A 12,814-nucleotide genomic window follows, 5' to 3' on the forward strand; every position below is an offset into this window, starting at 1 on the left:
ACTCTTATTATGTGATTATTTTTAATTATCTTTTTGCTCATTATAGGTCAAGTGATTATCTCCATTGACATCCACAACAATATTTGATATTATGTTAATATGCAACACTTTTAAATTCTTTTTTAAATTTTTAAAATAAATATTATTTATTTATCTTAAAATGAACATTAAGAACCAAAATAGTGACTTTTGATTTTAAAAATTAAAAATTAAAAAAAATATTTTGTAGAGACCAAAGTTAAAATTTACTCTTTTTTTAGGGAATAAAAGAACTATTCCCAATTTTAGAGAATAAAAAATAAAGATAATTTTTTATAGGACACTCATTTTATAAAGACTAAAAACATATTTAAACTTTTAATCTTATTACAATAAATAAATAAAATAACGTCATTAAAATGAGTAAAAATATACTTAAATAAAAATTGATATTTTAAAATCTTGATATTTTTCACTTTTTAAATTTAATTTAGAGCTCAAATTTTTAATTCTTTAATTTGCAATTAACTTTTAAAGTGCATGCAATAATATATTAATTAAAAATAACTAATTATTAAACACTTTTTTAAAATACATTAACATTATTGAATTATATAGATCCAAATTAACATATAATATATATATATATATATATATATATATATATATATATATTATATACATACAATAATTTAAATTAATGTGACAATATATCAAATAATTCTCCAACTTTAAAATTTATGAACTTATTTTATTCGTTTAAACCTTTTTATTTTAAAAGTTGAATCATTCAAATTAAGTGTAAATGAAATATTGAGTAGAATAACTCTAGGCAAAAAAAAAAAAAAATATATATATATATATATATATATATATATATATATATTCAACCCTACTTTTACATGCCGGCAAAAATCTGAATCCGACTCTGCCCCTAGCCAAAGGAATTTTTTTTCTGTCAAAGTCATGTCAAATACATACCTCAAGTTCATACTTAATTGTAGATGCATGTGACATGACAACTCTGCATGTAATAAATGTATGATTACACTCGAGTGAAAAATATTTTGTGGCTTTTTATGAGCCTTTTCTTTTATTATTCATCAAATGAGGTCACTTTGAATTGAAGAAAATTCCATCCGCGATGATATACTGAAGAATCGAAGATACTTTCATCAATCCCGGGTTCAAAAGGACTTCACTACAAAGCCATAAGATACAATATTGAAAGAAAAACACCCACGAATTGAACAAGGGAGGGAATATTGCTACAGTTGCATGCAGGTTCACTCTGCAAAAACTGAAACGTGAGGCTTAAAATCAATTAGGCTCAACGCTTATTCCACAGATTGGATATACTTTACACTGAAGGCTTGCGCTTGTGTGGCATACAGATCGTATAACTGCTTAAATGTGACATTTCACAACTCCAAGTTGAAAATTTCTGTGATTAAGAAATACCATCACGATTCACGAGAAAATGCAAAATCTCAACCCATAATGTGATTCCGGAGTCGAAAAGGGAAAAACAAAACACAGCAAATTGCATAAATAAGTAGCATGTGCTTGTCTTTCCTTTCTTTGTTTCTTCTGCTCCTCCAACACCCCTATAACTGAAAACGGGTGCGGGAGTGTCTTTTCCTACTATCTATATCTTTGTTTTTGCAGCTTCTAAACATTGATGAGATAACAAGAACAGTCTCAATTTTATTGATTATTGCTAGGAGTATCTCTTCTTACCCACTGTTGGACTGGTTTTCTGGGATTTCTTACGGTTGAACTAGTGTGATGATCACTTCTTGCTTTCTGCCTCCTTGCACCGAAATTCCTATGCCTGCTAGAACTAGGTCCATTGGATGTCCCACCAGCATGTTTTCCTGACACACCTGCAGATGGATCTTTTTGTAGCTGATCATCGGATTCTTTGGTAGACACAACTGCAGGTGGATCTTTTTGTTGGTTCTCATCAGATTCCTTGGTTGACGTGGAGCTGGGCATTGCAACTGGTTGTGGAAGATACATGCCCGGCAATATTACTATATCTCTTTTGGGTTCAATCAAACCACTGTTCTCCTTCTGTAAACTTAAGATGGCTTCAAATTTCTGTCTCCTAATGATCTCATCCTCAGATTGAAGGAGCTTTTCCTCATCATTGACTTCATCATTTTCCAAACTCTGAAATGCAACAACAAAATGGCTAACTTCAAGAGCAACGTAAAAGAAACTAATGTTGAAAACATGATTATTATCATTCAACCAGTTTTTTGGCAGCAATATCAAGTTTGCAGTTTTGACACAATCCATAACGATGTTGACCCTATAAGGCTGTAATTTGCAAATGTAGACAAAACTTCATTGCTGTTTTATAAGAGTAAAATTTACTAGGAACATTATTCACATGCATCCAACACTCTACCATAAACAGTGGCTCAGTTGGAATATATATCTCTGAATTTTTTTAATTATTCTATTCAGTAGTCTAAATTTTGGATTCAAGTTTCAACACATTAAAAGCTCCCATTATGTGAAGGGAGAATAGAAGGGCAGGAACCACTCTGCAATAGAATAATATAACAGGTCAAAATCAAAGTAACAAGAATAACATATGACCTCATTACTCATCCGCATTAGTACAATGCATCTTTCAACTTATTTTCAACAAAATTACAAAAGGTGTGTGTGCCAGTATGTGGCCTACCATAAAATATGCTCATAGCTGCATATTTAGCATTTCAGGATAAAATTTTGACAAAACTGGACAGATGGAGAAAGCAAAGCATCATAGCATATCTATTTCATTTTTTGCTCTTCAAAAGCTGGTGTTTGTCAAACATAACCAAAGAGAAAAAAGGGGAGCAAGGAAAGTTGAGACCATAATATGTGAATGTAAACTTTCAAATCATATTTCTTAAACATTAAATTATCAATGGGTATTCTTCAATAGAGGAAAATATAATTTACTGCAAGCAGCAAGAACAACTCTGTCAGATTGCAAGTATTATTCCAAAGGCAATTCATCCAAGTTCTAACTAGGCCTAACATCTAACTCCAGGCCATTGTAGATAAACAGATACAAACCAATGATGAAATTCTCATTTACAGTCCATGCTGTAGAGATGATGAAAATAAATTACCAATTGGGAAGTATATGAACCAACTAGGGCAAGCACATGATCTAAATCCTTGGCAAGAAAAGTCTTGCGACAGACTGGGCAGTTACCAACACTCTCTTCCATTTCCTTATGCTTATCTAACACAATAAGAAACATAAATTCCTTAAGAATATGTTATACTACGAGTTTTCATGATATTTATTAGGAATGCATTAAAGCAGGACAAAAGAGGCATGTATTTCATGCAAGGAAAATAGAATAGATGCTACTATGCTAGCCAAATACAAACATCATACTAAAATATCAAATTGTGAATATTTAAAATAATTATATAAAGAATCCATGACTAAAGAAGCTGAGTTGTTTGAATCCAAATGAAGAACTTCTAAAAATATGTAACTTCAGAAAATAACTGGGAAAAAAAATGGCCAACCAAAGTAGGATTGCTAACCTAAAGACAAATGGTCCATATCAAAATATGAAGGAGCATCAAATCAAGAAATATTTATTATCACCATTTGTAGTAAGTGCAAAAGATGGATTAAGCACATAACCCATGCTACAAAATTATCGGAAGGAATAATTAAACAAATCAAGACGAGACCAACATTTCAGAGAACTAGTCATGGAGTCCATATACCTTTTTCAAAGGCATTAGGCATGAATGATAAGGCTAAAACAAGAAAGTGAGCACATGGTGGTTCCTAGAAGATGTCCCTATAAGGTGATAACTAATACACAAAAATAAACTAGAGTGACTGAGACGTGAGAGAGGCATTGGAATCACAAGATTTCCAATTACGTAGAGGTAAAAACAAAAATACACAGAATGCATTTTCAACAAGACACAAGCTAACAATAGCTTGGAAGTGAAAATTGAGGATCATATCCTACCACAAGTTGTATGGTTTTAGTCTTGGATCCATCATACAAAGTTATAAAGGTTGACAGAGATTTAAATAATAGGATTCAACTTCCATGACAAAATAGAGAAATGCTTCAAGGGTGCATTTTCTATTCTGTTAGGGGTTGGCTTGTCAATGCAAAGCAGAAGCAATTTTGGTGGTAGCGCAAGAGATTGATAAGGTTTGATTAAATTGATGAAATACTGGATGTGATTACATGAAGACTTTCCGTGCTTTCTTTGTACAAAAGAATAATTTCACATTGTTAACTAATGTTAAGTTTTCAGGCTGTCAATGAAGCATCTCTTCTGAATCTATAGTTGCAATTGCAAATGATTATTGAGAAAAAATATCAAGCAATTGTGATAGGTTCCTATCCATTTACCAAGATCCTGAATTACAAAATTTAAACAGGTATTTACTCCAATTGAAATAGTGTCCATTAAACCCAATATGAATCTGAAAAGTATTCATCTACTTTTGAAGCCAATTGTGTTTTATGAGGATTTTCTACAGAATATATTAGCTCTCCAAGCCTCTATTCTTTGATTGTACAAAAGAACAATTTGATATCGAAAACTATATTAAACATGTCAAAAATACCTTTCCAATTATCCATACCTTGGTTATGATGTGCTGCTGCACCATCTGTATTAGCAGAGTCTACTTCTTTAGAATTTTGAAGCCATTTCCACCATCTAATGATACATTCACTGCCAGATATAGACAAGCAGATCTCAAAATCTAATGTTAAACCGTGAAAATTTTAAATTCATATAACTTTAAAAATATCTAATGTTATATACGGAAGAACAAAAGGATAAGAATTCAGAAATGTAAAATTAATAAAAGCCCACCTGTGAAAGCAATGAAAGCAAGACATTAACTTCATAAAAGGCAAGGTTTCACTTTGCTGATCTTCTGGGACCAAAGGGAATAAACACAACGGACAATCACCATCAGGATGATTCATAGCTGAAAGTTTCTCTACAGCTTCCTTCAAATACATTTCAATAATCAATTATCAGTCATTATTGTATGAAAATCTATATTTGATGTGATACATTTATTTCCATGCTCAACAATATTCATGTTTTCCAAAGCTATGTTAGAAACTATAAAGCAACAAACTAATGTGTTATCAACAAAACAGAAAAGCGAAAAAAATTGCACGGAGTGATTTTGAATGAATGAGTATGCAGTCCGACACGATTAAGCAATATTAGAATCATGAATATTCTTGATTTTTCAGTCTGTTAGGCAAGACAAATAAAGTATCACTAACTTATTTGACTAGCTTAATTGCTTAAGAGCTTGTTTGACCAAAATAGAGTTGTTTGATAGAAGAGTTTATTTCACTAGCTTATAGCATTTCTTCAAACACTACTTCATATAGCACTCGAGCTTATAAGCTCCAAGCATTTTTTTTTTCTTTGTAATTCTTATTCATTCTTACTAATTTTATTAGAATTCCTATACCCTTCTTATCTTCAAAAGCCCTTATAACATGAACACTATCTAACTCTCATCATATATCATTTCTTTATAATATTAAATCAAATTATAATATATATCCATTTATATTATCTCTTTTTATTAAATAAATATATATATATATATATATTATCCTATTATTTTAAGATAATAAATTATTTGAAATAAATAAAATATTAAAAGTCATAATTATTAGAAAATATATATAGTTGCCAAATTTAGAGTTATGACCAAGTAATTAAATGTGATATTTTATACTTGTTACATTTACCAGACATTTCAACAGCTAGTTTTAAAACATTTTTAATTCAATTAGCTTACTTATTAGTTTTCAGCTTCCAACTTGTTCACTTTCAGCTTACTCTACAGCTTTTAGCTCTAGTTTTGATAAACCTTTTGTCATATCAAGTCCTGAGGAATCCAAATGTGACAAGATAAAGTAAGATGTGGATGAATGTTATTAGCTAAACATATATACCATTTATTTAATGATCTACCAAGGAACTCAATGGGACTCCATTCATTTACAATATTATTCACATGAAATTATAGGTTGATAGACCTCATATAACTAAAGTATACTCCCAAGGCAGCAACGTACAAAGCAGCAGAAGCACAATGAAGAAATCAAGGGAGATATTTTAGGGAATTTGAAGCATAACAGAGAATGGGCATGAGGTGGCTTCAGGTGGATTGAGGCAAGCGGGAGGGTAAGCTGCAGCTGGAACCAAGTGAGTCACTTGAGCATAAAGAAGCAAGCCCCTCAAAGCAGCTGCAGTATATGGATACCCTTGTTTGCCAGTAGCATACATAATTCAAGTCAGCCTTGGGCCCAATTTCTCCTGAAGCAGTACGTCTAGGTTGGCTGCCTGAAGCTTCCTATGCACCAGGCATCAACCTAACTCCCTCTTCCCTGGGCACAGTTCTTCTGTACCACTATTTGGCCTTGTCAACAAGTTTTAATCTACCTATTGATGTGTTGCATTTCATAACATTTGTCTGAGGCTTTTTTATTACAATAAATTGCATATTCTGTCATTTAAGACATAATCATAGCATTGTTTTATAGTGTCCTTTTTGTGGAACACTGGAACTTGTTATGCATTGGGTATCTTTATGCTGCAGGAATGTGTTTTAGACTTAGAAGCACTACGAATACTTAAGATTGAAGTTGGGAGCTTTGGAGACCGCGTGATGGGAAAAAGCACAATTGGATCCCTAGAGCCTAGCACTGCTGTGAACCACCTAGCATGCCCATGCACAACACTTACATTGTTTGGCTTTTGGATAGAACCTGGAAAGGCCATGCGCCATCTGGCACACCCATACATGGGCACTGCACTAACAGCATTAGTTTTTCATTATTTCTCTTGAAATTTGGCTTGCACCCTTTTGGCCCATTAGTTTAAATAGCATTTTGAACCTAGATTGAGGCATTCCAAAAACAAACGATTGACAGCATAAGTAGCTTGATCATCTTGTTCTCGTCTTTTTCTGGTTTGATGTTTACCTACCATATCTTTTTTTGTCTTCTTTTCATGGCTACTTGTGAGTAATTTTTTCTTTGTTCTAGGATTGGGGCATTTCCCTTGACCACTATTGATGTTAATCAAATTTTTTTATGTTCTCTTGATTCTTCCTTTATTGAATTATATATAGGAAAGCTTAGTTACCATTTTTCATGTGAAACGTTGAACCTATAAGGAAAGGACTTAAGTTTTAATTCATGACAGTAATATTAATCCTAAAAGGATAAAACCAATTAGAAAAGAACATAAAGGAGTTAATTGAACATAACTACCACAAAAGTAGGAGTCAATTCATTTAAATACATCTCCATGTCTTGAAAGAGAATGGAGATTGTCTTAAGTTAATTTGCTTTCAAAGAGAATAAAGGAGAACATTGAAATAAGAAGATTAGGTCAATAGGAAATCTTGGTGTGAAACCCCCAATCCTGGAAGCTTTCTAAATTTTGAGTTTTTCAATTTTAATTATTTCTTTTACTTTGATTTGATTTGATTTTCAATTGTTTTTCCCAATTCAATCTTCAAAAATAATTTATTTTCCTTTTTGCTTAATTTTAATTAAAATGCTACAATTGCGAAGCCGAAACATGCAGTCTCTATGGATTCAATATTATTATTACTGGAAAGATACCGTGCACTTGAGGTAACGTATCAGCCATAAATTTGAATTATTGACCCAAGAAACCAAAAACACTGACTTCGGTATCTCCAATCACTTTACCTAAAAATAGTATATATTTTCACCCAGAATTCTTAACTTTCTACATTTGTTCTTAGCCTCATTAAGCTATAGGACTTAGATTCAGAAGTCTTCCTCGATACTAGTGAATTGACTTGAGTGCATTTGATCTCATTTACTGAAATAAATATCAACTGACTAAAATAGCTTGGGGAAACGAACCTTATTAATGTATCTTTTCATCTCAACCAGGAGCTAAGCAAAAGAAAATGTGATCAAAGCACATGCTATAAAGTTCACTAAATAAATGCTCACAAGATTATCCACAAACAAGGGGCACACATGCATGAAGTAAAACCATCAATGTCATTGTTTCAAAATGTGCAGCTAGATCAATGATGCAACTGTTACCTCACAGAGAGCTACAAGCATTAAACAAAGGGAGAGCTCGTTGGATTTACTCTGTATGTAATTTAATAGATGTTTTTGTCTCTGTTCATCCAGACCCTTGCTATCCACAAGATCAACCGAAGGTGGTTCTTTAGGATACTATCACAAGAAAGGAGGCAAAAGTCAATATCCTAAGTTACTTTATTTAAGGCACACAACTAGCTTTTTCTTTCTATTTTTCTTTAAGAAAAGAAGGGGACAAAAAGAAGAAGAACAACAAGCTCATTGAAACAAATAGAGTTTAGAGGATAAGAGATCAAACAACCAATAGAGAATAAAGAAAAACATCAACGAAGTAAATCCTCCCAATCCCTTCAAGAAGACCACAGTTCAAATTCTATATATATATATAGTATTTGAAAGCACCAGTTAACTTTACTCAGACCAAAACCAAATGCATATATACAACAAAATGTACCTGTGGGCTTGCTCGTATCTCCAAAACAGCTTCTACAAACTGCATAGAAAATTAACATAAAAAACTACTAACAATCAGACACTTTTTCATGGCAAAATCACAGGTCTAAATCAACACCAACAGATCAAGGGGGGAAATAACTTTAAATCAACGCCAACAATCATACAGTTGGATTTATTTTAAATATACTGCAACGTAAATAACTTTTACATTGTCATTCAATCATAGACTGCATTGTATGATAAGATTGTTGACCATTGTAATTCCTACTTTAAAAGTCATCCTCATCATGATTTCTAAAATGAGAATTCTAAAGCCTTGGCACTTATAATTTCACTCAAATAAATTTAACAATACAAAGAGGAAACATCCACTTAAGTCCTTGAATTTGGAAGATAGGGTCACGTTGGTTCTTGAAACTAAGAAATTATCAAATAAGTCCCAAGAATGTCAAATAAGTTCTTAAATTTAACTCCTGGCTGTCATTTTAGTCCCTGAATATATATATATGTGTGTGTGTGTGTGTGTGTGTTTAGTCACATTTTTTTGAGTTTTCTACTAATATGATTGTGAATTTGTATTTCTGGGGACATATATTACCACTTTAGTCACATTTTTTTGAGTTTTGGACTAATATGATTGTGAATTTGCATTTATGAGGACTTATTTAACAATTTCTTAGTTTCATGGTTCCAAATTCAGGGACCAATTTGGGTGTTTACCGACTCTAACACAAATAATCACACCTTTCGTGTACGAGAAAATATTACATGATCTGAAACTACCATGTAGCCATGATCCATACCAATTTTCACATTACACGTCGTCAAAATTTCCAATTAAAAAGAAAAGGTTAAATAAGCTCAAATATGTATCAAATGTTGATTGACCAGGACTTTAATAATTTCTCTTTGGAGCACACTGCTAAACATTCATCTTACCAAATTCACCTAGCTCAATATAATAATACAGCGTCGAGAGCAATTCCATATGTAAAAATTACTTTTGGGAGTTGATGAAACAAGAGGGAAAAATGGGTGATAGCGAAATTGAAAGGGGAAAAGCGAAAGAGAAAAGGAGAAGACCTGTTGGGAGGAAACATCGGCGGTTCTGGGTTTGAGAGAGATGTGGAAATGGGGAGGAAATGAACGGAGAACGACGCAATCGGTTCCGTACACCGCTTCCACTGCTTCGACTTCAGCCACCACTTCTTCTTCTTCCTCCTCGTTCCCCATTCTCTTTCTTTACTTTGGGTTGTTTGAGAGGTGAATCAAATTCTTGTTTCCTTTTGGTCAATTTGGTATATTATTCTATTTAGCATTTAAAACACAGTTGCCCATAGAGACCGTGTTATTTGTCAAAATATCGAGGTTAAATATCAATTTCGATAACTTATTAGAAATTTTTTCAAAAAATAATCAAATTCTTAATTAATTAAGTTTTTATTTATTAAAATTGTAATTATTAATAAATTAATTTGATTCTGTAAAGTAAATAAATAAATATTAAACTATGATATAAATTATTTATCATAAATCTAAAATATAACTTATTTTTTTAAATTATTTTTTCCCATAAAAAAAATATTAATTTTTAAAATTTTAATTATGATTTATATATTTAAACATAATATTTATTTGTATATATAATTTATTATAATTTTTAATTGCATATAATAAATATTTAACATTGTACAGACTAAAATGTTAATTTTTTATAATTTAAAATTATATTAATGTATTATTAATAATTTCAAATTGATATAAATTTGTTTAATCTTAAATTATTTACTATTTCAATGATATATATGAAAATTATTGTAATACATACTTTTAAAGTAAATAAAATAAAATTTTCACCGTATACATAAATTATTTCATAATATATGTCTAAAATTTTAATATTTCAATATTAAATTTTATTAAAAATAAATATTAGTTAAATTTTAATAATTTAAAATTTAATATTAAATAATATTTAATAATTTTAAATATTAAAAAATTAAAAAATATTAATAAATTATACATCAATATTGATAAATAAAAAAATAGAGAAAATAAGAAGAAGAAAAAAAGAGATAAATAAGGTCATAAGGAACATAAGAGAAAAGAGAAAGACAAGAAAGAAGATTGGAAAAAGAGTGGGAAAAAAATAGAAAGAGAAAAAATTGAAAAAAAAGGTTTTGATAAAATTATTGGATAAATGAATTATATGTAAATTTTACTAAAAAAATCTCACAAAATCTATCATTCAAAATAATTTATTAAAATTTTTATGTTTTTAAATATTAACAAGCTTTTTTTAAGTAAAACAAAATTAATTGAATACTACTAAATTTTAAGATACTCTTGAATAAATTAAGATTATCTTAATTGAATATTATCCAATTTTAATGTACTTTTAAAAAAATTAATTGTCCTAATTAAATACCATGACTTTTCTATATTAGAAAAAATCTTAATTGATTATCACAAAAAAATTATAAAAAAAAATATTTAAAATCCTTTAAAATTCTAATATAATACATTCCCTTGTATCATTGGATAGATAATTCAACTAGTGCAAAATTGATTTAATTTAATAAATGGTTTTGTGTCCAAGAGTCATAGATATATAATTAGTTAATTATATTAAATATTATATATCATTTATAATAGTTTTATTTGAGTCAAGTATAATGATTTTGTGTAAGATATTTATACAATATATAAAGGAGATATTACATTTTATGTCCAATTTTCTAAAGAAGGTTATACCTCTTTATTATATTTTAATTTTTTTCTTATAAATATATCTTTTATAAATGAAATATCTTATCAATATATCTTATAAAAAATAACTAGTGTTTTTAAAAATAATAACTACTCACTTTTTTATGGGTGTGCTTGACACATGTATTATCATGCTTATTTGACATAGGACCATATATATAAATAAATAAGAGAGGATAGACAGGCCTTTTGGCCATAATAAATAAATAAATAAATAATTATTGAAATAAATTAAATAAAAAATAATTTACCTAAATAAAATATTTTGGCCACGGTAGAATGTAGGGTTGAAGAAAACGCCACGCCATGTGATGTTTTGTGTAATCCAAAAGCAAAACAAGAAAACGTCTACATTGGTGACTCTTTATATGTTGTTTAAAATCTTTTGAAAACGTCTACAATGGTGACGTTTTATGCATGTTTTGGAACATTGAAAAACGTCTTCATGCATGACATTTTATGCATGATTTTGGATTTTGGAACATAATTTGCATGTAGAAGAAGACCTAAAAACGTCACTATGGTTGACGTTTTCCATGGAACTGGAAATGTCTCCATAGTTGACATTTTGCATGCAATATTTTTCATCCTCGTGGTAGTTAAGTCGCATCCAGTGCAACTTTGTGAAACTTAAGTCCCATCTGCTTTAGTCTCGTGAATCTCCTCAACTTTCTTATTGTCTGAAAGTAATGAAGATATGTAGTCCCGTGAAACATGAATGCTCCTGTGAAGCTCTCATTAAGTAGTTGGATTCACTATATATAGACGTCACAACTTTTCTCTTCTCTTCATATCTCCATCCCAAGTGTTTCTCTCCATTTTTCATATTTGCGTCTGTTAACATTTTTCTTTGTGTTTTTGTGCATCAGTCTACTTTTATTTTCAAAATGTATTTCATTTGCTTATTATTATAATGGTAGTATAATTAATAATGATCAAGGTTGTATTTTTACAGGTGACACAAAAACAATCCATAAAAATCATGGATTAGATTTTGAATCTTTAAAGAAAAAAATTTCATGCCAAGTTCAAATTGCATCATAACCAAATTGTTTCTAGTATCAATTATAGATATTTGCATTCTCTTAATCCCATTTTTTATCTAGCTGGAGAAATTGTTGACAATGAAGATGTTGTATGCATGTTTGATAGTTTTGAACGACAATATCATATGACTATGGTAGAATTATATATTGATGTTGATATTGTTGGCACATCTTCTTTTCCTTTACAAGATTTAACTACAATAAAAGAAACACATCAACCCCAATTTTAACACATTCAAACGTAATGAGTAGTCACCATCAGTTTAAGCAAATAATTTTGCCACTAACAAATCATCTTGATTCAAATATTAATTTTGCAACAAACTTAAGTGACGATGACGATGTTAAGTCAAACGAAGACGAAGCAATTCCCAGCAAGGTTTTGAATGAGACAAATATAATACATGTTGTTATTTTTAACAAGAAGTGTAG

At 30.1% G+C, this 12,814-nt stretch overlaps 1 protein-coding gene across 1 annotated transcript; it reads right to left on the reverse strand.

The window, feature by feature from the left end:
* Positions 1–1,035: 1,035 nt before the first annotated feature.
* LOC109805917 (RWD domain-containing protein) lies at positions 1,036–9,867 on the reverse strand. Its single transcript, XM_020368204.3, has 7 exons — positions 9,651–9,867; positions 8,566–8,604; positions 8,109–8,246; positions 4,855–4,994; positions 4,619–4,710; positions 3,114–3,229; positions 1,036–2,154 (listed from the first exon to the last, which is right to left on the reverse strand). The coding sequence occupies exons 1-7, from the start codon at positions 9,798–9,800 to the stop codon at positions 1,687–1,689; spliced, it is 1,143 nt and encodes a 380-aa protein (XP_020223793.1). The 5' UTR covers positions 9,801–9,867; the 3' UTR covers positions 1,036–1,686.
* Between the last annotated feature and the right edge of the window lie 2,947 nt (positions 9,868–12,814).

Source organism: Cajanus cajan, chromosome 3 (assembly GCF_000230855.2).
Source record: "Cajanus cajan strain Asha chromosome 3, NIPB_CcT2T_4, whole genome shotgun sequence".
Classification (NCBI taxonomy): Eukaryota; Viridiplantae; Streptophyta; class Magnoliopsida; order Fabales; family Fabaceae; genus Cajanus; species Cajanus cajan.

Excerpts from the sequence above, each read along its gene's own strand:
- LOC109805917 (XM_020368204.3), bottom strand. The coding sequence starts at position 9,800 with ATGGGGAACGAGGAGGAAGAAGAAGAAGTGGTGGCTGAAGTCGAAGCA. Across the intron at positions 8,605-9,650 it reads CCGATGTTTCCTCCCAACAG|TTTGTAGAAGCTGTTTTGGA; the intron begins GTCTTCTCCTTT and ends TTTTCTATGCAG. Across the intron at positions 3,230-4,618 it reads AGCAGCACATCATAACCAAG|ATAAGCATAAGGAAATGGAA; the intron begins GTATGGATAATT and ends TTATTGTGTTAG.